Source organism: Penicillium cinerascens (genome assembly GCF_028974065.1).
Source record: "Penicillium cinerascens strain IBT 15544 chromosome Unknown contig_24_segment0_segment0, whole genome shotgun sequence".
In the NCBI taxonomy this organism is placed as follows: domain Eukaryota; kingdom Fungi; phylum Ascomycota; class Eurotiomycetes; order Eurotiales; family Aspergillaceae; genus Penicillium; species Penicillium cinerascens.
Genome location: NW_026695290.1, coordinates 1,094,393 through 1,119,162, shown reverse-complemented (window position 1 = coordinate 1,119,162; position 24,770 = coordinate 1,094,393). Strand labels below are relative to the sequence as shown.

Here is a 24,770-nt window from a genome sequence, read left to right as displayed (position 1 = left end):
CTTCCTGCACTGACATACCAGCTTCGAAGGCTACACGCCTACTAACCCGTGCGTGCTTTTGCTTCTGCACTGCGTTGGCAGCGCGTAATTCCTTAACTTCTTGCTTAAGTAATATACCGTTTTGTATAGCGATCTGATAGCCCTTAATAAGCTGGTTTAACGTAGTTTTTGAGGGTGTTGGTGGGCTATTTGAGCGTCGTTTTAAGAAAGCCTAGATTGACGCTCCTTGTTTAAGTAATTCGGCGACGGTCGCTGGTGTTTTAGGGGTAAAAACGCTTGATTGGCTGCTTAGGCAGCTTCCTGAGGGTGTAGGCGTCCGAAGCTAGATATTAAGCTTTGAAAGTACTCGTTCTAGATCGAATGGCACTAAACCCGCTGCTGCGAAGCTATTTTTTATTGTAAGCGCTTGAAAAGCGCTATCGCGAGCAGTTGGGTAGGCAGTAAGGAAATTAAGCTTATTAATATAGTTGATGCTAAGCCGTATTTTTTGATTAACTAAGGTTCTATATAAGCGCTTTAAAACCGTAAAACAACTAATATCAAGCGGCTGTAAAAGATGCGAGCTATACGCTAGTATATAAATAGGGATAATCTCGTGTTCTGAGTAAATTTGGTCGAACTAGGGGGTTAAATGGCTTCTGTGGCTATTAAGGACTAATAAACGGTATCGGCCTTGCGTATAGCTATTTATCGACGGAATAAATAGCTTTTGAAGCTATCGAAGGCCAATCTCGTCTGTCGTCTATCTATTTTGACTAACTTCAAAGCGCCAATCTCTTAGAAGGTCATTAGTCTAAGCTAGATTATATAGTTTAGCCTTGAAGATAATCGTAGGCGGAAGCGCCCACCTAGAAGCGCTAATTGACTTAATTGTAGTCACCCACTCGCGATTTCCTGGCTGTAAAACTGATCGCCGACTGTAGTATTCCGCTTAGGTAATAACCTTTGCGGTCGCCGTAAGCCCTATCGCGAAGCTAGTCTCGTCGAAATTGTAGATATCCTTTAGTAGGATACTATATTACTAAACCGTAGCTTGTACGCTATTAAACCACCCTTGAATGACCTTTAGATCCTCTTGTTTTGCTCGTTGGTAGTTATATCGACGTGAAAAGCGAGATTTTAGCTCCGAATGATGGTGGGTATAGTTGTAGACCTATTTTTCGCTAACTGTCTAGATTAGGGTTGAACCGCGCTTTGCAAGTAAAAGATTCGCCATTTCTCGCACTATAGTGGGCCTAGGGGCTGCTTCGCGTGTATCTATAGATAATATCCACTTCTTAAGAGATTCCTCTTTAGTTTGGGTTAATTTATGGCTATTGGCGCGTGATGCAGAGCGGGTTAGGTGACTAGATAGCCGTTCTTGAAGCGTAGAGCGTGGGATATTGAATTGGCGTGCTGCTTCACGAATTAAGCTAATTTCATACTTCTGAATAGCAGAAATAGCTAGTAGGACCCTACCCTCCTGCTTAATTAAATATTGCTTCGATCGGCAGCGATTTGGTGGCATAGTGGTTGGTAGAAAATAGAAAGACGCGTGTGGACGCGAAAAAATGGATAGGTGGCCGGCTCGCTTATATGGCTGGCTCGCTTACTGGTTACGTTAGTTAACTACTACGTTGGCTTATAAATCGTGATATGGCAATATAGTGGAGAAAGCACCTTAAGATAAGATCTAGCACCCTGGTGCCCTTTTCGTGGCAATCATGTTAATCAATACCGAATAGTCGATCGCATATCTGAGCAAGAGAGAAACCCTTGGAAAATCTGAAAAGCCTAAGCAGTATGTCATTGGATTGTTTTCATGCTGCGAAATACGAGAGTACCTAGTTCCCCGACAATCGGATGCGGAGATCCTCGGCGTGACGGAACCTGCTCCAACGACCCCAACTCCCCGCTCAGGCTGATACGGCCGCGGCCCTACCATGAGTGTCGGATAAAAGGAGAGATAAGAACGTGTGAGGTAATTAAGTTTACGGATTGACAAGCTCGTGAGATCATGATTTGGCGTGTCCCACATATTAAAGCGCAGGTCCACCTGCAGCGTCATGTTGGATATTTTATCCTGCAGCACATGGCCCTAACTCGCCATAACATCTCAAGCACTCTTTGATTAGTTGCTTTCCATTATACTGTATACAAAACGCATCACAAAACATGGCAACTAAGTGGGAAGAACGTGCCGCGGACAAGAGAAACCGCATCGACGACTCGATACCCTCGGAATGGAAGATCCAAAACCTACCAACAGACGACTCAGTCTTCGACTTTCCCCAACGGTCAGGCTTGCTCTCGGGCCAGGAGCTTACTATCACACAATCTAGTGCGACGGATTTGGTCAAGAAGCTAGCTCAGGGTGAGCTCAAGGCCGTCGATGTGACAATTGCTTTTTGTAAAAGGGCGGCCTTGGCACATCAGTTGGTAAATATAGTGGTAATGACTTTCACTCTAATAATGTTATTCTAACATTACCTTAGGTAAACTGTTGTCTAGAATTTTTCCCCGAAGCCGCGATTGCGCAGGCAAAGGAGCTTGATGCATACTATGAGAAGCACAAGAAGCCCATCGGCCCCCTTCATGGGCTTCCTATCTCTCTGAAGGATCAGCTACGCGTGAAGGTAAATACCCAATTCCCACGAGTCTGCAAGCCCCAAGCCAAAAGTGATACTGTATATTAATATTTCTCCTGAATAGGGACTCGAGACTTCCATGGGATACGTATCCTGGCTAGGAAAATACGACACAACCGAATCTGTCCTCGTAACTCTCCTTCGAAAAGCCGGTGCCATCTTCTACACCAAGACTAATGTCCCTCAAACACTGATGGTCTGCGAAACTGTCAATAATATCATTGGAAGGACCGTCAATCCACGAAACAAGAACTGGTCTTGCGGAGGGAGCTCTGGAGGCGAAGGTGCTATGGTTGGTATCCGAGGAGGAGTTATTGGAGTTGGGACCGATATCGGTGAGCTGAATGATTCCAGTTGTTTATTCACTATTAACAGTGATAACAGGTGGCTCTATCCGTGTGCCTTCTGCATTCAACTTCCTTTATGGCATCAGACCAAGCCATGGCCGCATGCCCTATGCCAAGATGGCCAATAGTATGGAGGGTCAGGAGACTGTACACAGTGTCGTCGGTCCCATTGCGCACTCTGCGGAAGGTTCGTTCATTCGAGACTGCTGCCTAAGTAGCATATGCTGACCGGCCTAGATTTGAAACTGTTTCTTACTTCAGTGCTGGCGGAGGAGCCGTGGAAGTATGATCCCAAAGTCGTCCCGATTCCTTGGAGACAGGCCGAGGAAGATGCTGTCAAGTCCAAGCTGCATTCGGGTGGACTCACGCTAGGATATTTCTCATGCGATGGCGTTGTATGTTCAAGAACTCTGGTAATACTGCCCATAACTGACCACTGAATAGGTTCTTCCCCACCCGCCAATCCTCAGGGGCATTGAGAAGGTCGTGTCAACTTTGAACCAAAACGGTCATTCCGTTCACCCATGGACACCATACAAGCACGACTTCGGACACGATCTCATCAATAATATCTACGCTGCAGATGGCAGTACCGTATGTGAAACCACCAACTTAGGCGCACACGTGTACTAACTCCCACCAGGATGTCCTGAGCAACATCAACGCATCCGGCGAACCTTCGATTCCCAATATCAAAGACCTCCTAAACCCAGACAAGGGCCAAATCAACATGAACGAGCTCTGGGACGTCCATCTCAAGAAATGGGACTACCAGAGCGAGTACCTCGACAAGTGGCGGGAATTCGAAGACCGATTGGGCAAGGAAGTAGATGCCATCATCGCCCCGATTACTGCGACGGCCGCCATCCGCCACAATCAATTCCGGTATTATGGATATGCCTCTGTGATTAACTTACTTGACTTTACGAGTGTTGTTGTTCCTGTTACGTTTGCGGATAAGAGTGTTGATGTGAAGAAGGCTGACCATCAGCCACTCGGTCAGTTGGATGCTGCTGTTCAGGCTGAGTATGATCCCGAGGCGTATGATGGGGCTCCTGTTGCGGTGCAGGTCATTGGGCGCAGACTGACTGAGGAGAAGACGTTGGCTATTGCGCAGGAGATTGGGCGACTACTTGGGAACGCTGTCACGCCTTAAGGTTGACATGCAGAGGCATTAAACTATTCTCTCGAGTCTGGTAGAATGAAAGTGATATTGATGGAGACCAACTCCATAGATTATTGTAGATCAGTAAATTGATATATTCGTCAAATGGAAACAAAGTATCCATTTCTCATCCCCAAGACAAACGCCATCTATACAGATGCAACCGCAACAGGGTATACAATAATGAGGCCAAAGGATCAGAAAAGAAAAAAAGGAAATTACCCAAAGAAATCATAGCCCGGAGGCATCCAAGGTGTTGACTGCATATCATACAGCGTGCTCGCCCGTCGCCTTCATCTCATCCATTTCGTAGTCCTGAAGACTACGCTCCCGGCCGCGGCCACGTCCGAAGCTTGACTCGGCTTGGTCGTCTGAGGGCTGTTGCGAGGACGAGTTCGTTTGACTGCTACCGCCGAGTCCGCCAAAGGCAATCGGCTTCAACTCACGGTGCTGGCATGCCCACATGCCTCCGAAGGTCATCATGGCGGCGCTGGCACACTGCAGTCCCCACCAGAGTAGGTTCATGGGGAGAGAGTGGGTGTAGAGGATGGTGGCAACGAGGTGAAGGAGGTGAATCGTGAGGGCGAAATCGGGAACCAGCTTGGAGCGGGAGACGAAAAGCAGAAGAAAAATTACGCTGAAAACATAGTTAGTCCCTCGTCATTTAAATGGATTTGTTGTCTCCAACGCTCAAGGCTCACCTAATGAAGCAGTTCAACATCCAAACTAGCCCCAGCATCCATCCAACTGTCGTGTCTCCTCTCAGGTAGTCCCATCCAAAAATCAGGTCTAGCGAGAAGGGCGCGCCATATACGACCGTGGTGAAGAGGATGAGAACCGTGGCACAGACATAATAGGCAAACTGGAGAAGGATGATCTTGCGAATAATCTTCAGTGGCGGAAGGTCGGTTCGCGACCCCGCTGGAAGGCGCCGGCGCCCGGGCATCAACTAGGGGGCCAGGGATTTCCCTCGGCGACCTGGTGAGTCTGGAAGATGGTGATTTTGAGCGCTGCGCTCAAGTCGAGGCGAGGGGCGTCCGAAGGTATATGCGACTGCGACCAGGAGTTCAGAGGTCGAGAACGGTACATGTAAGAGAGGTGCTCGGTCTCAATATGAAAAGGGGGTACAAGTCGTGGAAAGCTGGGTGAACGGGAGGAGAGTTGAGTGAGAAGAAACGGACGGCCTTCTGTGGCCGTGATCAACAGTCTTGGCGTTCGCCGAGTCCGCGGGAGCAACGAAGCAACTTCATTACCGCGCCACAGAATTCGAGCTTCACGATATCGCCTCCCAGGGACATTTACTTTGTCCACGAGCCCCCAGAAACCTCTTTACACAACATCTAGCACATCCACTACTTCCAAAATGGGCTGGCTCCCTTGGTCTTCCAGCGACACCAACAAAGCCTCCGACGGCGGCCGCATCGCTCCGGACCGAACAAGTCGCGCGCGCTGCTGGGAGGGTCGTGATCACTTCTTCGCCTGCCTGGACCGCAACGATATTCTCGATGGAATCAAAAATGACAAGGAGGCGCGGCAAAAATGTGCGAAGGAGGTTGCGGAGTTTGAGGCGGCGTGTTCCAAGTCTTGGGTACGTACAGTTCTTGGTTTTCTCTACGGGCTTATTCTGGCCCTAAAAGAGAAATTTTTCGATGCATCGCTCCCTGGCATTTCAGGCCAAACGAATTGCTGACGTGGCTTGCTTGTATAGGTCAAATACTTCAAGGAGAAACGTGTGATGGAATATAATCGGGACCGGACAATCGAGCGGATCAAGAACGAGGACGCCCAAAAGGTGCAGGAATTGAAGTCTCAGGGCTGGAAGCCTACCTAAAACCTGGTTGATGGCGGCTTTTTGTACATTATGTTACCATATCCACTCTTATCACGTATCTGATGATCAGTCCATTCAAACCCATCAGGCAAGCTTGTAACTCTAATCAGCTTTGGAGCTGGTTTCTTCATGTGGAGGATCGGAGGGCGGGGGCGTGTAATCTATCCAGGATTGCTCCGGTTTGGCTTACGACAATATGACCGAAGCTGAATGTGATCTACTGGGATAAACATGAATTGATGAGAACAGCATGCCCCGTCAGTGGGCGTCGTGTTATATTCACCTTGCCCGAGCCAGAATGGAAAGTGCCGGGAGCAGAAAAGGCAAGCAAGCCTCAAACACACAGATGGCTGAGATGGAAAACATACACGGCAACTCCGACCAAGACCAACCGTTCGCCATATCATCTAGAATGTTCTCCTCAAAAATCACAAACGCCTATGGTTGCAGTTCGCTCGGCAAATCCAGCATGAAGGAAAAGAAAAGCCGCCCATAAAACAGATAGCGAGAACGCCGAGCACCGGAGAAAGTAGCCGAGTCTTGAGAAAAGTCACGGAGAAGAGATTCATTAAATCATTGCTTCCATTTTGCCAGGTGGTTCATCAGGTTTTGCACATTTGAACCAACTGGCTGCCCCTGGGGCTGCTGGCCGCTCAGGCCCTTAGTGAGCAGAGAAAGCAAGTGAGGATCCGAAAGGACGGGAGCATTTGGAGGGTGGAGATTAAAAGGTGGATGAGGAAGAGGTTGAGGGTTTGGCGGCAGAGGAGGCCGAGTCGCATTGGTTAGGAGACTGGCAAGATCGGCGGGTGGAGGAGGGTTAGGTGACGAGAAGGGTGATTGCGTGGTCGAGACTGGCTGCGACTGGGGTCCCTGGCGCTGAAGTGCCGATAAGAGAGTATGGAGGCTAGGGCCATCCAGAGAGCTGATCATGTTTGCAATGTTGGGAGGATTCGTGAGTGTTGGCAGGCCCGGCGGAGGCAAGCCGGGTTGAGGTAAAGTCACAGGCTGCATTGGAGGGACGCCGAAAACAGGATTGGGAGCGAATGAGGTAGGAACAGGACCGCGCTGCATCGCCTGCGCTTGGTGGAACATGACTTCGGCGGCGATGTTAGGGTCAACCTCCGGATAGTCTAGATAAGAATTAGCGGTGTGGGGTATACCCTTGGAGATATCAAGGCTACGAACCACTGAAGCGAACGTTATCTGGTCCCGCACTTCGATCGAAAATCTGCAGGGGGATCTTGCGAGAGAACTGATTGGGCCGGGAAAGTCTGACAACAGCCAGTACTCCTTCGACGTATTGACGATGGACGGCTGCCCCCAGTGGGATTCGAGGACCAAGCACAAGCACGTCCACGCGCAAGCCGCGATTGCGAAAAGCATTTTCCACATGGAGAATAAAGTTTCTAAAACTGATCAGTAATGTCTTGTATTAAAACGGGCGATATCCAAACTCACCGATCCACTTCTTCCAAGACAAGCACCTGCACTTCCGGCACATCTCGTGGGGCCCGTCGAGGGACCGGCAAGCCTGCTTCCCCTTCATAGACACCGCGAGGTCTTGGGCTGGGGCTGCGATACCGGCGATCTCTAGTATAGGGGGAGCGAGGCGAGCGAGGCGAGCGCGGAGACCGGGATCTTCTTCGTTCACGACGGTCGAACCTTTCCGGGGTCCTATCCCGTGATCGGTATCCATCCCGACCAGAACGAAAGTTCCGAGGTGAAGGTGAACGTGGTGAACGTGGCGGCCGATAATCGTCACGCCTACGGTGGTTCGGATCATCTCGGAAATCACTGAATGGAAGTCGACTTGATTCGGAAGATCGATCAAAGCGATCACCCGGAAGCCGTGCAGCAGCCCGAGCAGGACCGGTACGGCTAAATTCTGGCGATCTCGATCGTCGAGGAGGAGGGGCACGGGGCGCCTCCGTCGGACCAGGTCTGGTCGATCTCTGCGGTTTGGAAATTTCGAGATCTGAACAAGTCAGCGCCATGTCCATTCTTCGTTCGGTTGGGTATCAACTCACGAATCTTCCGGCCTCGCACCAAGGCTCCCTGCTCAACCTGAAGCGCAGCATGGCAAGCCCCGGCCTCTAGAAATTGTATGAAACCGTAGGCCTGCTTAATGGATATCTGGGCCAATTTGCCGTATTTGTGAAATAGGTGGAACATGTCTCGCTTGGTGACTCTTTCGGTTGGGAGGTTGCCTATATACGAAACGAGTCAGTCAAAACGGGTTCGAATGGATCAAGGCGATAAAACTGACCAACAAATAGCCTGGACCCCATCGGGAAGCGATCCCAAAGACCCTCCGTCACGTAGATTCTCTCATCATGAAGGAACTCATCATATTTCTTTTGGACCTCCGGACCCCAAGGCTGATCATCATCAGTGCCCTTTCCAGGGCGCACTGGTTGTTTATCGGTGCGACTTTTCTTGGGAACCTCCTGTGATAAGTTGGGGTCTGAGCTCGAGGAAGTGGCATGCTGGAAGCTCGCAAGAGGTGGTGGGGGGAGCGAGCCGATGCCCGCGCCGGTCCCTGGGGCACCCCCCGAGGCAATGGAGGGAGAGACATGTTGGGCATGGCTACTGGGTTGGGTTGCGTAGGCGGAGAATGTGGCAGGAGCGGGACAGGGTTGCTCATAAGAACCGGGGGCATGATTGGGATTAAGGGAGGGATCAAGAGGGCGGGCAGGGAGGGTTTGGGGGGACTCTTCAGTAGGTGCTTGGTGGAGCGACGGGCCTTCTAGATGGGAAGCGGCGGCGGTCGCTGCACCAGAAGACAGATTGTCCAGCAGAGTCTGGAAATTGACACCAGTATTGGGAACTGCATCCTCCTTCGCATCATCTATCCGGGCCGGCTCGACCCCGACGGCATTTTCTATCTCGCCTGTGGTGGCGATGCCTTGGGAGACCGGGACCACCGGAGGCGCGTAGGGGTGAGTGGAATTGGGGAGAGCGAAGCCGGGGTTTGTGTTTGCACCCTGGCCATGCCCAGTACCCGTCGAGTGGGGAGGGTAGATATCCGCAGAGTTATCATTGATCACAGTGTTCTCCAGCCGCCGCCGCCGCTGCTGCTGCTGCTGCTGCAAACCACCATCCAACCGTCCCTGTCCTTCTTTGGTCCGTCCATCCTGACCCGGCCGTTCCGGCCACTCCGAGCGTTCGTAAGTTGAAGTATCGTTGAAGACGGGGTCCATTTGGTTCTCCAAGACCGGGATATTTGCTGGCTCCGGAATATGCAGCGGGCGAGGGCTTTCCGGAGTCAGAGTCTTGCCGCGAAAGTGAAGAGCTTCATCGGGGGGACTGGGCGTCATGTAGACTGAAAGGGGGAGGGCGTTTCATCTACAACGGATAAAAAAAAAAGAAGAAGAAGAAAGAGGTGCGTAGAGCAGGTGGAGAGTGTCAGGTGCCAAAGTGAATTTTGCAATCGCGCAAGCTAAGGTGGGGCGATTGCAAAAAGATTTGGGGCCGGGCGGTCAGGGTCCCAAAATAGGGTAAACGGGGCGAGGAGAGTGGACACGTCAAAAAGGAGGAGGGAACTGAGGGAACTGAGGCAAATGGAGATGGGGGAGAACAGGAAATAGAGCGACGGATGCCAGGTGCAGGTTGTCATGCAGGATACGCTGTACGAGGGGGTCGATCCGGACTGGAGACGTGCATGCTTTTCTTACGAACTAGGGACCAGGTGCCCAGGTGTTCTGGAGCCCTGCGAATGCCGGCGTTCGTCCCAAGGTTCCGCCAATAGCGCTGAAACCTAACTCAACGTCGTACACCGACACCGAGGCATCCGCCGAGCATCCACCACCCGTCCAACGTCGGTCGTGCAAAGAAGGCCGGGGGAGGGCCAGACGATTGTACTGGCAAAATCGGAGAAGGTGCCTTCCCGAGGAAGTACGTACTTCGGTTGAATCATTTCAATTAGTCAGGACATACTCCACCTGCATTGCTTCATCGTCTTCTTACTGCCAGGCTTATACCTGCCCGGGAAGGAGTAGGCCGCGCCATGTTACGACTTCTCCAACCATCCCGGCGGTTTGCCTCTAGCACCCCCTGCCTCCAATGTCCCCAACCCCGGGTCGTCGAGGTCGGCTGACTCGGACCTCGAACTAGCCAGGCAGTGGCTTAGGTCTTTTGACTCCCGCACCATCCCCCGCCATCTCGGCCAAATCTCGTTCAGCCGGTCTAGCGGCCCCGGCGGTCAGAACGTCAACAAGTCGGTGCATGTCCGATCCCCTTCACTTTCACGGGCTAATTAAATGGGGACAGAGTCAATTCTAAAGCAACCCTGAAGCTGCCCCTGGACGCATTGCTCCCTCTGGTGCCATTGGTGCTGCACGCTCCTTTACGTGCCTCGCGCTATGCCGTCGGCAAGTCCCAGGGCCAGGGCCAGGCTCTGCTGATCCAGTCCGACGAATCCCGGAAACAAGCTAGCAACGTGGATTCGTGCTTTGACAAGCTCCACCAACTCCTCCGATCTACGGCCGAGGAGGTCATTCCGGGTGAGACTTCGCCGGAGCAGCAGAAACGGGTGCGCGATCTGTAAGCCCCCCACCCCGTCTCAATGCAGCTCATCAAAAGACCTAATTCAGACTACAGGCAGCGCGCTCAGAACGAGGCTCGACTAAAGGGGAAGAAGCTTCAGAGCAAGAAGAAGAGTGATCGGCGGTCAAGCAGGTCCGATTATGATTGATGTCATTAATATACTCCGACCAACGCCTTTTGAAATGCCCCCAAATTACTCCTTCGATGATGCTCGCTCCGCATTGCGCATCGTCGCCATGATGGCCTTCTTCAGCGAAGGATCCAAGTCCTCCGTCTCTGCAACGGGTTGCAGCCAGTTCAACACCTCGCGCGCAAGGTCGATGGTCAAGGGGAATTCCTTGAGGCGCCCCAGTGCGCTACCCAGCGCTCGTGGGAATTCGGGTGACGTGACCCGAATGGCCACGGTCGGCAGCCTGATGTAGCAGATCTGCGTACGGGGGCTGGTAGGCTTGTGCGCCCGAAGTGTCTCCACCACGTGCTCCAGGATCTTGCCCAGGCATGGCGCCTCCTCAAACTCGGAAACCATCTCGTAGAACTCGAATCCGAAATGGTCATCATTATGGAAGTTTTTCATCGCGGCGTCAAAGATGGCGAGCGGAATGGCACCGCTCAATGCAGGCGTGGAATTCAGATTCTGCAGGGCCTCCTCAGCATCTTCCTGAGTGGGGTTGATGTCATCTTCAGTGATCTGGGGAAGAGCGATCACGTCGGCGTCCATGTCATCCTGCGCCGTATCCTGAACTGGCTTCGGCCGGGCTTCGTCCAATCCGAGAATCCGTTGACGGGCAGTCAGCTTGGCAATATAGATTAATTCCAACTTGGCATATTGAATCCACAGTGGCCTGGCACTCTTGCAAAACCGCAATCCTCTTTGCATATAACTCCTAGCCTGCGTCATATCCGCATGGTCGTCGAGAACCGATTTGGCGGCGTAGATCCACAACTCTGCCCTGGTCGGGTGCAACCGTAAAGCGTCGGTGAAGATCATGGAGAGTTTCTTGTGTGCTTTTTGCTTCCGCGCATATTCGATGTATTGAATCCAGAGGCCGAGATCGCCGTGGAATTTGCGAGTCGCCCGCTCGAGGATGAAGAAAATTCGCCGCTGACCGCTGTGACCGGCCTGGCGAATTCCGAGTCGCTTTACTCGCTTCTTGCGCAGGGTTTCGAGGTTCATCTCGTATTCGACATATCGCACAAAGTCCACGGGTTGTGCGCCGCGTGCATTGAGCTTGTGCTCAAAGTCCGATCGTTTCTTGATGATGGCGGTGATTTCATCCTAATCAAAATCAGCGGAGAATTTTGCAGCCGCACGGCGGCACATACCTTGGTGAAAATCTTCTTCCGCTCGTACTCCTTGAGCTCCGGAACGGACTTCTCGAGGAAGAATCGAGCCTTATCGGTGGCGGCGGACATGGCTGGTGATCACTGAAGAGAGAAAAAAAAAGCGTCGGCATCCCGCATGGACAAAGCACCGACCCCCGGGTGCGGGCTAAACCCCATCGGGCCTAGCTCCCAGGCAAGGACACTTGGGAAAGCACCGGAGACTCCGGTGTTTTCCTTCTCAGGGGCCCTTACTATCTTCTTTTCTGATTGAATTGTTTCAATTCCTCACACTCTTTTCATTTCTTCTTCGCGGTCCCTATATATCGGTGCGGAGTACTCTCCTCCCTTTGCACCGCCATGGCTCCTCGAATCAAGGACGGAGATGCCGTGGTGACCGTAAGTGCCTTTCACGCGTTACGGACCTCGGTTGCAAGCTGACTCGATTCCATCATAGATCAACGGCAAATGGGTGTCATGGTCTCACACTGTCTTCGCATATGCTGCCTTCTTCAGCGCGCTGATTGTCGGCATCGCGTTGCATTATCACAAGATCGTTCAGAATGAACACTACGGCTACCCCGACGAATGGTTCCCCTCCGTGTCCGCCACGATTGGCGATCGATACCCCGAGCGCTCTTTCTTCATGGTCTTTATCGCCATCACTTCCGGCCCTCGCTTCCTCCTCGTCTTCCTGTGGTACATCCTCAGTGCGCGCCCGAACTACACCCTGCCGAAGATTGTTGCCGGCGTTGGTGTCTTCCGGACCTTGACCTGCGGAGGCTGGACCTATGTCACTTCCACCGATGACCATGACTGGCATGATATTTTCATGATCTCCTATCTGGTGGCCACCCTGCCGTGGACTCTGGGTTGCCTGGCCCTCAGCCCGAACAACCGCCGCGCCGTCAAGTATCGCAAGATCCTGGCTAGCCTTTTCTTTGGAACCTTGGTGCCATTGATCTATTACTTCATCCAGCACAAGGTCCACAAGGTACCCGGTGGTAGGTCAACCTCAATACTTGCGATCTTCGTGCGCTAACGTCACCAGCCTACACCCGTTACGCCTTCTTTGAGTGGTCCCTGGTTTTGTTCGATGTGGGCTTTGATGCAATCACCGCCCTCGACTTTGAGGGCTTTGAGTTTGTGGTGCGCGATGTCAAGGGGATCAGCAGAGGGTATGTACCGTGGCTTCCAAAATGACACCCACGACGAATGTATAGTGTTACGATTTACGTCGGTTGTTTGAAGAAAAAAAGCATTTTCTAAATTGGCTCTTTCCAGGCAGTTGAAGACTACTGCGGACTCGGTCCTTGAAAAAGAGTGTGTACAATCCCATAATCTACCAACGACCCGCCAGAGGTTAACCACGTAGCTTTTACTTTTAGGAAGGGCAAGTCCGTGGGCAACACCTTCGGCGAGGGCTTCTTCTGGACGGAGATTATCGACGCCGCTGCCGATGTCTACAATGGATTCGTCTTCTGGACCATCGTGACCGGTCTTCCCGTCCTCGTCTGGTACTTCCCCTTGTGGCACATGGGTATTTCCGGCTACGAGGTTGCCATTGTCTGCTGCTGCTCGCCTCTGTTTTTCGCTATCCCGTCATTGCGATATGCTGCCGCCAAGAATCTGCGAGCTCTGCACTTGATCTCGCTGGTTGGTCTCCTTGCCTACAAGTTCCAGGATCCCGCCAACCGACTTTTCGTGACTGGGTTCGCCCTCGCGACTTCTTGCGCCGCGTGGACCGCCAGCTTCTTCGCTGAGCGCGCCAACTCGCCCCGCCTTGAGACTCGTATCATGGCCTGGGGTATTGGTCTGATCATGTCCGTGATCGTCAAGTTCGCTTGCTATACTAACAATCCGCTCTGGCCCGTCATGCACGCTGAAAACGGTGGCTGGAACAAGATCGGTCTGGTCGTTGCCATCTTCGCTGTCTTGCGGTCTCAGCGTGGCTCCAACACCAGCGGAGGCGACTACCTACCGTCTGGCGGCAAGAAGGGCTCGTCAATTCTGGCTGGCATTGGATTTGGAGGTCTCATGTTTGCCATCGTGTCGCTTTTGACCGACTCCAGCACTATGATTTCATGGGTCTGGGACGGATATCCCGTTCGGGGACCCATCGCTGTGCCTCATGGTGCTGCGACCATTCTTGCCATGGGAGCTGGTCTTGTCTACGGTGTATTCTATCCCGCTGTGGCCGGAAGCTGGACTGCCTACGGCATCGGCTCTCTCGGTGCGGCTCTCCTGACCTGCTATCACCACTGGACCGGATACTACGGTGCTCTTGCTTTCGCCTTCTATGTCATGGCCGTTTCACCCGTTTTGATCTCGTCCAGTGTTCGCCACTCCCCTGCAACCGCCTTTGGCGTTGGCTTCATCTTCTACGTGTTCATGCTGCTCTTCCACGTCTGGGTTGTCGCCTACGCGTTCGTTCCTGGCGGCCCACTTGTCCGCGAGCACACTGACTGGGTTATGATCACTACCATGATTTCTATTGGAGCTGGTGTGTTCTCGGCGGCCACCTCCAACTCGTCCACTCGTTTCCGTAAGAAGCCCATCGGCCCTAACGGCAAGAGACAGCGTTCGTACTACATTTACGTCCTCGCTGCGCTGCAGTTGCTGTCCATCTCCGTGGCCTACCTGCGCTTCCCCACCAATGACTACCAGCCCCACCACAAGGAGGACAAGGTACTCACCGCTGGTATCTGGACTGTGCACTTCGGTCTTGACAATAACATGTGGGCTGCTGAGCGTCGCATGCGCGATGTTCTTGGTGAGCTTGAGCTCGATGTTATTGGTTTCCTTGAGTCTGATAACCAGCGCATCATCATGGGTAACAAGGATGTCACTCAGTACATTGCTGAGGACCTTGGCTACTATGTCGACTTTGGCCCGGGCCCCAATAAGCACACCTGGGGTTCAGCCTTGTTGTCTAAATTCCCTATCGTCAACTCCACCCACCACCTTCTCCCCTCGCCCGTTGGCGAGTTGGCCCCGGCCATCCATGCAACTCTTGACATGTACGGCGAGATGATTGACGTTGTCGTCTTCCACTCTGGTCAGGAAGAGGACCCCGAGGATCGTCGTCTTCAGACCCAGTATCTGTCCAAGTTGATGGGCTCTTCCCCGCGTCCACTGATCTTGCTGAGTTACCTGGTCACCAAGCCGCTGGAGGGGAACTACAACACCTATGTCAGCGAATTGAGCGGAATGAAGGATATCGACTCCAGCGACTGGGACAGATGGTGCGAGTACATTCTGTACAAAAACGTTCATCGCACAGGTTACGCCAGAATCAGTCGCGACACCATCACCGACACCGAGATTCAGGTATGTTTTATCACCAACCACAACAAGAATCCAGACTAACAAGCGTTATAGGTTGGCAAGTTTGTCATTGGTGAGCCGGAGCCGGAGCAGGAGGTGCGCATCCCTGAGGAGCTTGTTCCCCCAGGCCGTCGCTTCCCAGCTCTGTTCCGTGGCGAGGGTGTCCGCGGACACCGCTATCACGTCTTCGATGAGCCCCGATACTGGCAATAAGCAGTACAAGGGCGGACATGACCAGTGCTTTGCGTCTTTGCAGGAAATCCTTGCTATTGAGGCAACAGACCTTGAGATTTTCGTTACACGAAGAAATAACTCGGAATTAGAATGGCGGACATTCCAATACTGATCTTCTAATTCAAATAAATTATTTTTTTGTCTTCAGACGCGGCTGTTTTCTCCGGTGATCTATACCCTAATTCTGTTGGTTCGAATTCCGCGCCTGCCTCCTGCATTGGAGCTTGGACTTGAGCACCCGGGTAACTCTAGTTATGCCACATGGAAGAGATTCAGTATGGAGATCAGCAGCTAAAGTGCCAGAGTCTGCGCCTCCTATACGAGCTAACATTCCAACGACTGAGCTCGTATAAGATGATCACAGAGCAATCATTCTGGCGTTGGACGGCAATGAATTTGCTTGGACCATCTAACACCGATCATTCTTCAGTGTTGCGCAAAATATCAAGGGCCTCGTCTCCAGTAATGCGACTGGATGGAAGGAATCGCATCAATCCCTGGGTCACATGAAGAAGAGGTTGGAGTGTTGAGTCATGCACATCCTTTGCCAACTTCCATTCAAGCGTCAACATTTCACTGGAATCTCTGGGAGGTTAGCGATGGTCTTTACAGTAACAAAATTGCTTAGCTTCTTCTAGCTCCAAATCGTGGCTACATCCCGTCTGCTTTCTTGCCATTTAATGTCCCATTCGGAGGGCAATCTCTCCACAAGCCCAATCATCCAGAAAGTCAAAATCTCGTCCTCGCCGAGATACCAGAATTGATATGGCGTGAATAAAAAGAGTAAATCTATCGTTGATACTTCTATAAGCACTCCAGCGCTCGGAAACTGCAGCTGTAAGAAAAATATATTCACGCACCATACAACCCGTACGCCATATATCAACATTGGCCAGCTCAATTTCCAGGGCTCCAAGGATACCAGAGAGCGGCTCTTCGGTCGTTTCCAGCGACTTCATGCAACCGAATGTGATGTCCCTGCCGCCTATATCTAGCATCGAATAAGTACGGTTATCCTACCGCGCAAAAACTGAAGATTCACCGCCACGGCACATGCTGACAATGTGAATAAACTTGACAGCTTTCAAAAACAGCGCAGTCATCCGAAGTATAGTTTCCAGGTCGAGCCTATCCTGGTCTGAAGGGTAGTCTGTAAGGGCCTTATCAACGCAGCGCCAAGCCATTCGAAAACAAGACATTAGCGGACTCTAGTTGGGCAATATGGTTTGGAGAAAGTCTTCTTTGAGAATGCCTCTCTAAATGCTTGAGTTGCAGCTCTCGCGAGGCCTGGGAATCCGCAATCATGATCTTCAATGAAACCCATTGATTTTTGGGAACTGACTTTTTGTCTTTCGCAAGCCATACGGTGAAACAGCCGCCCTATTTTAATTCATGACGTCTTGTAGCGACCGTTCTGGACGCATCTCCGGGATTAGCTGGATCCTATCCCTCGGGTTGATATCTTGGCAACGATTCCTATGTGTAGAGTAGGTTAGTTTGGCAGGAAAGAGAAAGAGAAACATATCCAAAATATAGGACGTAGCCTTGGTAGATAGGAGTGCTGGTCGTAACCAAGAAGTTGGGGGATGACTGGCTTGGGGCTAAGATTTCCTGACTAGCTAAACTTAAGCTACGGTATTTTAATGTGTATTAAAAGACCTATATAAAGGTTAGGCCTATTCAATATGACTCGGGGTAAGACTCGTTAGAATACACGAATGAGGCTGATTTCGCCTCGGGCGTAAAACAGGCCCATGGCATGATTTAATTCCCAGGTCTCGGTTGTCATTGGAATGTGACAGGGTAACCCAGGGTCCTGGGCAGAACGGCCTGCCCACTTCATTTCCCTCCAAATCCAGCCGGTTGCTTCATTTTCTTTGTTTGCAGGAAATCTAAGCCCTTGTGGCCTTCGAAATTAGTCGAATTCGAATATTCGGCTTGAACGAGTTCCTTGTGCCGATACTCTTTGTCTCAAGACAGCAGTTCAATCACCAGCCCAATGATGAACAGCCGCCGATCCCAAACCAACCTAATCGATCAGATCGTCCGTTGATATGAGCCACACGTTCATTGCAAGCTCCACCAAACAGGTTCAGGTCAATTTTTGCCCTCCACGGCTGTTCAGAACAGGGCAATGACACCAACGGAGTAGCACGCTCACATTCCAGAGGCCTAGGCTAATTTCAAGATTGGACGGATGATACTTCCACCGACGCGCACAGATGCCACGGCTCCTACGGCTCCACGGCTCGCTCTCTGGCTTCAATCATCTAGCGCGGCGTATACAAAGAATCCCCGGGGAATGCGCCTTGCCTTGATCTCACCGTCAGCGTGGCCTTTCATGTGGAGTGGAAGGCCAGATAGGTCTGCTTTGGTCCTTTTGCTCTGGATGCCCCCACTTGAGCCAGTCCCAGGGCAAGGCAGCTCCCCCCTTCGCAATGTTCCAGGGTCTTAGGGAATTGTGTCGATCCCCGGTGCGATGTATCATCGGGGGAGCTCCTGTGGAGTATGGACGTAATAGTGTTTTTCAGACTTTATTTTCTAAGGGGCGCCACCTGTGGTTTTTTTTTATAACACCCGCAAGCCAGAACCTTTGTCTTGGTCAGATGAGCCGAAGAACATACTGCTTCGGATGGGAACAATATGACTCGTCTTGCTAAATCTGATACTCTTCAGCTGACCATCTTGGTTTCTTCTTATCTGCACCCCGGGCCCTCTGCTGATATCGCATCGGCCGCGACTGTTCCTCTGTTCGTCGTCTAATCGCGTCTTGCCAATACCTGCTTCAAATTTCTCAAATTTCTTCCTGTGAGTGTCGCTTGCACGGTGCTATATTCTTGGTTTATGAGAACCTTTGACTGACTGGAGTTGCTCTCTCAAAGAATCCGAGTTGATCCTTCACTTCGATATTTCCACCTCCTCGCCGGGCACAAACCCGACTTCCACTACGCAGTTTGGCTGTACGATTTCTTTGTGGGCCTTCACGAGGACTTATTACGTTACGACCAGCGGTGCAATAATCAAAGGAGCTATTTTTGTGGTACATCTACTTTCTTTTCTTTGTGAGTCTCAAGGAAATTTGTTGAAGGGACCACGATGCTAATATGAAAAATCGGACAGAATGCAATCATATTAATTTGAAACAACACCCTTTCCCCTCGTTTCGGTTACGTGATTTTCTTTTCCTCGACTGAGTCGTCCCGCGGGTATATTTGTTTAACTTATTGTGAATACACTGGTGATCTTTCTGTCGGATCTCAACATACGCCAACAGAGCTGCACGACAGCGAAGTGAAAGGGTCTTTCCAGTGTTGATCATGGCAGGGCCTCCGCAGAAATGGCATGAACATGCTCGGGGCCAGGAACGAAGGAAGTCCTCGCCTTTGAAGACTATTGCTTTGGGAGACGGGTCTTATTTTCCGGATACATCACATATTGAATACGTGGATGGGACTACTCCTCCAGGAATTGAGACTCTGCCACCAAGGAGGCCACCGAAAGCTGTCATGCGTGACTTCCACCTGTTTTTGGGAGGTCATGGCAGGTCTTCTTTAGCTTCACACCCATACGCGCGCCTATGTGCAGGGACTGATAGGGCTGGGCTGGGAGCTCCGGGAGCTCCCCCAACGACACCAGCAGGCCACGGGTTGCCTACGATCGTCAATCCATTAAATGCAAATCAACAGATCTTCCTGATCCCACCCACTGTGAGCATCGTGACTCAGGGCGATTGGCCTATAATCTATTTCGGAGACGATGCGCCATTTCCTCGAGTGCGGTTCACGCTTCACCAAAAAGACCCTCAAGATGAGAAAGACCTTTCGATGGACTTGATCAAAATGGCGCCGGGAAAATGGGTGATTCCTGGTGCGGTTCCCACGGGGGACGTCAGGTTGGATCCGTCTCACCCCAGATTCAACGCAGGGTATAAGGTTCCTAGAGCCTTTGACTCAACGATAGGGCTGGGTGGCTTGCAATGGACCGTGGAGGCGGGTGACAACCCAGCAGATTGGAATGGACTGTCACGAGACCAACTACTCGAGTTCATGTACCGTTCTCTCGAGGAGATACTGGGTGACTGGGTAGCCCGAGATCAACTTCGAAAGGAAATCTCGAAAGGACCTCTGGCAAAGAATGTCGAAAACGTGGAAGATCCATTGCCGCCGCTTCCACCCCCGCCCAAAACGGGCAGTTTCCCCCGCAGCCAGTACGGAAAGCATCCTCTCGCGGACGCACAGGCGAGGTTTGAAAATGCTCACAATTTCTGGGGAGACTACTCTCGGCCCAGTCTGGCAGTGCAACCCACCGCCAAGAAGGACCCTAAGACTCTGAAGCTTCTACCTCAGAGGCTGTTTGCACATATGAGAGAGGCCATGGAGAAACCAGATAATATTGATGATCTCCATGGTACTTCTTCCGAGGACGACAATGCCCCTTCGCCTGGGCCTGGAGGAAGCCCCGGATACCCCCCTATGAGATCTCCTAGAAGATCTCCTGAAGGAGTTTTCAAAGAAGCCTCGCAAGGATCCGATTTAATGAACATCGACCCACCGCCAGTCGACCCCGAACTTGGCCCTGATCCGGTGGATATAGTCGAAGATGGAGGCAGGACCGCTCGAGTTGGTGAGTACAAATGTGTTTGGTTTTGTGTTATCGTCTTGGTTCTCAGCATGTTCCTGTGTCTCTTCCTGTATGCGTTCAAAGTTATCAGGTAATATAATTAGATATGTGCCAAAGGAGCACTTGAGCAGAGTGTGTGCAACTGGCTCGGTCCTAGACACGCAAGAACAAAGCTGTATATCTTTCGTCACTCGACTCATATGATGAGCGTTTATTGGCTGTGATGATTTCACATTGACGTGTCTGACATTCCTGACATCCCTTGCATATTGCATGGCCCGTTCGGCAAATGAGCTTGATTTTTTCCTGCGGTTTGAGGTCGAGGCTAATCTTTTACGGCACCGTAGATGAACACTCGGGCTTGCTAGGAAAGCGACCGCTGGGAGCTCCGGAGGCCTTGACAACCCCAGAAGAAGCGGGAAGTAAGGGTTCTTCGTCAGTGGCGTTCGAGGCAGCTACTATATCGGGTGAAAAGCGGAAAAGAAATGGGGAACAAAAAGCCCCAAACAAGGCCAAAAGAAGGTCTGTAGGTACAGCTGCATCTAACCGCCCTGTCCGCAGCCGCAAGCCTCCAAATTGGTTTGGGTATACGCCCTAACCTAGGACTACCGGCCACCTCAGTTAATCGACCAGTAAGTAAACCCTTGCCTAGGCAACACCTCTTGGAGCGTTATCTGAGGTAAATCAAGATTTGGCCACACAATATGGCTCCAAAAGCTCACCGCCTCAATCTGGGTATCAGTATTACCTAAAGTGATTAGGGTAATGGAGTTTCGAGAAATAACCTTGGAATCAAAGAGTGTAGGTGGTGACACCGATTTCAGCACGAGTTTGGTACCCACCCATATTTATTTCGCGTACATACATACACATCATTATGTTTTGTCATCAAGATGTCCGAAGTCTTCTAGAAGCTGCGCGATGCGATCGTCAAGAGTAGCCAGATCCCGTTTTAATTGCGATGGAAGTTTAAAGCGAACTTCGCGAGCTTTGTTGAGCGTTTTGAAACTTGCAAAATAAAGTTTGACTACAAAGGTTTTAATAGCTAGTATATCCTAGGTTGCGCCCTGGAGTAGAGAAAACCGAACGAGAATCGAGGTCTTATACATTTCGTGTAGTTCTGGTCAACGACGTGATTGGCCATTCGAGTCCAGATCACCTGACATCGAGGGTACAAACCGCGCAAACATTGCAGCCCGACGAAGACAGCTTCGCGACAGTCGATTCCTCCCGAATCTGACCGGTCTTTCTTTGATTCCCCGTTCTCGCTAGAAAACAGCTTGTGGCACCGGGAAGTCTCGAAGATAATGCACTATTTTCTTATTTAAGCCCAGATCCCGGCCTTCAACTCGATTGGACGTGTTCCCCTCGCGAACACGCTCGGCCTGACGCAGTCGCAAATGCTTAATTGTTGACGACCGGCGAGCAAGATGTTTACCTTTACTCCACTACTCGGCGCGCAGTCGTCGTCGTCGAGGGCGTCATCATCTATCCTAGAGCTTGATGGAGGCATTAAGATCCTCGTGGATGTCGGGTGGGACGATACGTTCGATACCCGTGACTTGACGGAGTTGGAGAAGTTAGTCTCTGATCGACCAAAGTATTCTATTCGGTGCTAATATAAACGTTGCATAGACATATTCCGACTCTTTCGCTCATTCTTCTCACCCACGCGACCTCGGCGCATATCGGTGCCTTCGTCCATTGCTGCCGAACCTTCCCTCTCTTTTCTCAAATTCCTATCTATGCGACTAGCCCTGTAATTGCCCTCGGCCGCACAAGTTTACAAGACCTCTATGCCTCCGCGCCTCTCGCTGCTACTTTTCTACCCAATGCATCGGTATCAGAACCCGGCGCGGCGGCCGCCGCCTCTGCTGTGTCCAGCGAAGAAGGGACTATCAAAGCTGCTGGCAGCACCGGACGGATTCTCCTCCAGCCACCAACAACGGAAGAAATTGCCCGATATTTCTCCTTGATTCAGCCCCTCAAGTATTCGCAACCGCACCAACCGTCCCCGTCTCCATTTTCGCCGCCCCTGGATGGGCTTACGCTTACCGCTTACAATGCCGGACACACCGTGGGTGGAACCATCTGGCACATCCAGCATGGAATGGAATCTATTGTCTATGCAATGGATTGGAACCAGGCGCGTGAGGGCGTCGTGGCAGGAGCTGCATGGTTTGGTGGTTCTGGAGCCAGCGGGACAGAAGTCATTGAGTCGTTGCGGAAGCCAACGGCTTTGATTTGTAGTTCCAAAGGCGGCGATAAGTTTGCTCCATCTGGAGGTCGCAAAAAGCGAGATGAACACCTGCTTGACATGATCCGGAGCAGCTTGGCGAAAGGTGGTACCGTTCTCATCCCAACGGATACGAGCGCGCGAGTGCTCGAGTTGGTTTACTCACTTGAGCATGCCTGGCGTGATGCGGCAGCTGGTGAGAAGGACGATGTTCTCTCGGGTGCCGGCTTGTATTTGGCTGGCAGAAAAGTCAACACCACTCTGCGCCTGGCCCGCAGTATGCTCGAGTGGATGGATGAGAATATCGTTCGTGAATTTGAAGCTGCTGAAGGAGCAGATGCGGCTGGCCAGAGGGCCGGTGGACAGGGACAGGATAAGAATTCTGGAAAGGGTGTAGGACCCTTCACTTTCAAACATCTCAAGACTGTCGAACGTAAGAAGCGGCTCGAAAAACTTCTGACAGACCAAGGCCCCAAAGTTATCCTTGCCTCGGATACCTCACTGGCTTGGGGTTTCTCCAAGGAGTCCCTTCGCCGGGTCGCCGAAGGCCCCAATAACCTGCTGTTGCTGACGGAATCCTTCCGCACAAAGGTGCCCGATGTCCAGGAGGCTCATAATATGATGTCAATTGGAAGCATTATCTGGCAATGGTATGAAGAACGGAGAGACGGCGTGGCATTGGAGAAAGCATCCGATGGAGAATTGCTCGAACAAGTTCATAGCGGCGGACGGGAGTTGACCTGGACCGATGTGCAAAGAGCCCCACTGGATGTTGGCGAGCAACTACTGTATCAGCAATATCTTGCCACAAAACGACAACTCCAAGATACCTCCCAACCGCGTGGCCAAGAAACTCTCGAAACCGCAGCAGACGCGTTGGACGACCGCTCAAGCTCAACTTCCTCTGAGGATTCCGATTCCGAGCAGCAAGGTCGTGTACTCAACTTCTCGGCAGCGCTCGCGCACTCAAACCGAAGCAAGCTCGCTCTTACCGATGAAGATCTAGGTATCAACGTTCTCCTTCGACGCAAGAACGTCTACGATTATGATGTACGCGGCAAGAAGGGACGTGAACGCATGTTCCCTTATGTTACATCAAGAAAGAAGGGCGACGAATACGGAGAGTTCATTCGACCGGAGGAATATCTACGAGCGGAAGAGCGCGAGGAAATTGATATGCAGCAGCGACGATCGGAAGCGCAGACCAAGCTTGGGCAGAAAAGGCGATGGGACGAGGCCGCCGGCTCTGGTGGGCTCAGACTCTCTGGGGGCGCGGGAGGACGGAAGCGCCAACAAGTGTCCAAAGATGGCCAAAGGGTCGATTCAGGTGCAGGCGATGATCTCAGCCTCGCCTCTGATGAAGCTGCCGACGGTGCTGTGTCTTCCGAAGACGAGGTGGATGGCCAAGCATTTGAAGGACCTGCCAAGGCTGTATACAAGAAGGAGTCCTTTACGATCAATGCGCGGATTGCCTTCATCGACTGCATGGGCTTGCACGATAAGCGCAGTCTGGAGATGTTGATTCCCCTCATTCAGCCCCAGAAGTTGATCCTGGTCGGTGGAATGAAAGAAGAAACTTCCACTTTGGCAGCCGAGTGCAAGAAGCTGCTGGCTGCCAAGGCAGGCATCGATGTCTCTGCTGCCGCAGCAGAAGCCGCCGCTATCATCTTTACTCCTGTAAATGGCGAGCAGATCGATGCCAGCGTCGACACCAATGCATGGATGGTCAAGCTGAGCAACAACCTTGTCCGCCGTCTGAACTGGCAGCATGTCCGCAGTCTGGGCGTTGTCGCTCTCACCGCACAGTTGCGAGGACCCGAGATCGTCAACGAGGATGAGAATGCCGACGCCGACGCATCTGGCAAGAAAATGAAATTGGTCAAAGACGAGACTGCATCTTCCGCCATCACCCCGACGACAAACCACGCGAAGTCTACGGACAAATTAGACGCCGTGCCTCTTCTCGATACCTTACCGGCTAGCATGGCTGCAGGAACTAGATCGGTGACCCGGCCGCTACATGTTGGCGACCTGCGACTGGCTGATCTGCGCAAACTGATGCAAGCAGCTGGCCACACTGCCGAGTTCCGGGGTGAAGGTACACTCCTGATTGACAAATCCGTTGCGGTGCGGAAGTCTGGCACTGGCAAGATCGAGGTCGAAGCTTCAGCACAGTCCTCGGCCAACCGGGCTGCTCAGGGCCGTGGTGCCGGTAGTTTCCTGGCTGTAAAGAGGAAGATCTATGAAGGTCTGGCCGTTGTGGCGGGAAATTAAGGGCATGACATGTAATTTTACAATTCACTGATGTATAACTTGATATGCAATGAAGCCCTAGATTATTCATTATTATGCCAGCTTGTATTTGGACTCATGGTCGATTTACTGGTCCTGACTTCGGGACTCTTCGTTTAAGGAATCATAGGATAGATTTTGAGATTGAAATGGTTAAATTATTGGGCTCAATCCCCTTTCTCCTTCCCATTCTATAAAGTCTATGAAAGCGCTCAACACTTCGGTC

At 51.7% G+C, this 24,770-nt stretch overlaps 10 protein-coding genes across 10 annotated transcripts; 6 read left to right on the top strand and 4 right to left on the bottom strand.

Moving 5' to 3' along the window:
* Positions 1-2,154: 2,154 nt before the first annotated feature.
* N7498_003503 (amidase) lies at positions 2,155-4,130 on the top strand (the record flags this gene model as incomplete). The annotated part of the gene is made up of 7 exons (XM_058450565.1): positions 2,155-2,418; positions 2,475-2,615; positions 2,692-2,962; positions 3,012-3,161; positions 3,212-3,369; positions 3,419-3,568; positions 3,618-4,130. The coding sequence occupies 7 exons, from the start codon at positions 2,155-2,157 to the stop codon at positions 4,128-4,130; spliced, it is 1,647 nt and encodes a 548-aa protein (XP_058310027.1).
* A 276-nt stretch (positions 4,131-4,406) lies between these two features.
* On the bottom strand, positions 4,407-5,085 carry N7498_003502 (protein SYS1; the record flags this gene model as incomplete). The annotated part of the gene is made up of 2 exons (XM_058450564.1): positions 4,407-4,776; positions 4,841-5,085. 2 exons carry the CDS (start codon positions 5,083-5,085, stop codon positions 4,407-4,409), a joined length of 615 nt encoding a protein of 204 aa, XP_058310026.1.
* A 417-nt stretch (positions 5,086-5,502) lies between these two features.
* On the top strand, positions 5,503-5,970 carry N7498_003501 (cytochrome c oxidase subunit 6B family protein; the record flags this gene model as incomplete). The annotated part of the gene is made up of 2 exons (XM_058450563.1): positions 5,503-5,727; positions 5,848-5,970. The coding sequence occupies 2 exons, from the start codon at positions 5,503-5,505 to the stop codon at positions 5,968-5,970; spliced, it is 348 nt and encodes a 115-aa protein (XP_058310025.1).
* A 573-nt stretch (positions 5,971-6,543) lies between these two features.
* N7498_003500 (putative RNA-binding protein (Nab3)) lies at positions 6,544-9,287 on the bottom strand (the record flags this gene model as incomplete). The annotated part of the gene is made up of 5 exons (XM_058450562.1): positions 6,544-7,100; positions 7,156-7,376; positions 7,429-7,945; positions 7,998-8,177; positions 8,237-9,287. The coding sequence occupies 5 exons, from the start codon at positions 9,285-9,287 to the stop codon at positions 6,544-6,546; spliced, it is 2,526 nt and encodes an 841-aa protein (XP_058310024.1).
* Positions 9,288-9,976: 689 nt separating this feature from the next.
* Positions 9,977-10,663, top strand: N7498_003499 (peptidyl-tRNA hydrolase domain protein; the record flags this gene model as incomplete). The annotated part of the gene is made up of 4 exons (XM_058450561.1): positions 9,977-10,005; positions 10,088-10,186; positions 10,240-10,512; positions 10,570-10,663. 4 exons carry the CDS (start codon positions 9,977-9,979, stop codon positions 10,661-10,663), a joined length of 495 nt encoding a protein of 164 aa, XP_058310023.1.
* A 45-nt stretch (positions 10,664-10,708) lies between these two features.
* On the bottom strand, positions 10,709-11,928 carry N7498_003498 (snoRNA-binding rRNA-processing protein UTP6; the record flags this gene model as incomplete). Its single annotated transcript, XM_058450560.1, has 2 exons — positions 10,709-11,791; positions 11,839-11,928. 2 exons carry the CDS (start codon positions 11,926-11,928, stop codon positions 10,709-10,711), a joined length of 1,173 nt encoding a protein of 390 aa, XP_058310022.1.
* Positions 11,929-12,089: 161 nt separating this feature from the next.
* N7498_003497 (uncharacterized protein) lies at positions 12,090-15,375 on the top strand (the record flags this gene model as incomplete). Its single annotated transcript, XM_058450559.1, has 6 exons — positions 12,090-12,234; positions 12,293-12,839; positions 12,887-13,013; positions 13,120-13,158; positions 13,224-15,165; positions 15,217-15,375. The coding sequence occupies exons 1-6, from the start codon at positions 12,196-12,198 to the stop codon at positions 15,373-15,375; spliced, it is 2,853 nt and encodes a 950-aa protein (XP_058310021.1). The 5' UTR covers positions 12,090-12,195.
* Positions 15,376-16,030: 655 nt separating this feature from the next.
* N7498_003496 (uncharacterized protein) lies at positions 16,031-16,580 on the bottom strand (the record flags this gene model as incomplete). Its single annotated transcript, XM_058450558.1, has 3 exons — positions 16,031-16,231; positions 16,257-16,381; positions 16,439-16,580. 3 exons carry the CDS (start codon positions 16,578-16,580, stop codon positions 16,031-16,033), a joined length of 468 nt encoding a protein of 155 aa, XP_058310020.1.
* Positions 16,581-18,713: 2,133 nt separating this feature from the next.
* On the top strand, positions 18,714-20,111 carry N7498_003495 (uncharacterized protein; the record flags this gene model as incomplete). The annotated part of the gene is made up of 1 exon (XM_058450557.1): positions 18,714-20,111. The coding sequence occupies one exon, from the start codon at positions 18,714-18,716 to the stop codon at positions 20,109-20,111; it is 1,398 nt and encodes a 465-aa protein (XP_058310019.1).
* Positions 20,112-21,446: 1,335 nt separating this feature from the next.
* N7498_003494 (cleavage polyadenylation factor subunit CFT2) lies at positions 21,447-24,526 on the top strand (the record flags this gene model as incomplete). Its single annotated transcript, XM_058450556.1, has 2 exons — positions 21,447-21,595; positions 21,652-24,526. 2 exons carry the CDS (start codon positions 21,447-21,449, stop codon positions 24,524-24,526), a joined length of 3,024 nt encoding a protein of 1,007 aa, XP_058310018.1.
* Positions 24,527-24,770: the final 244 nt, after the last annotated feature.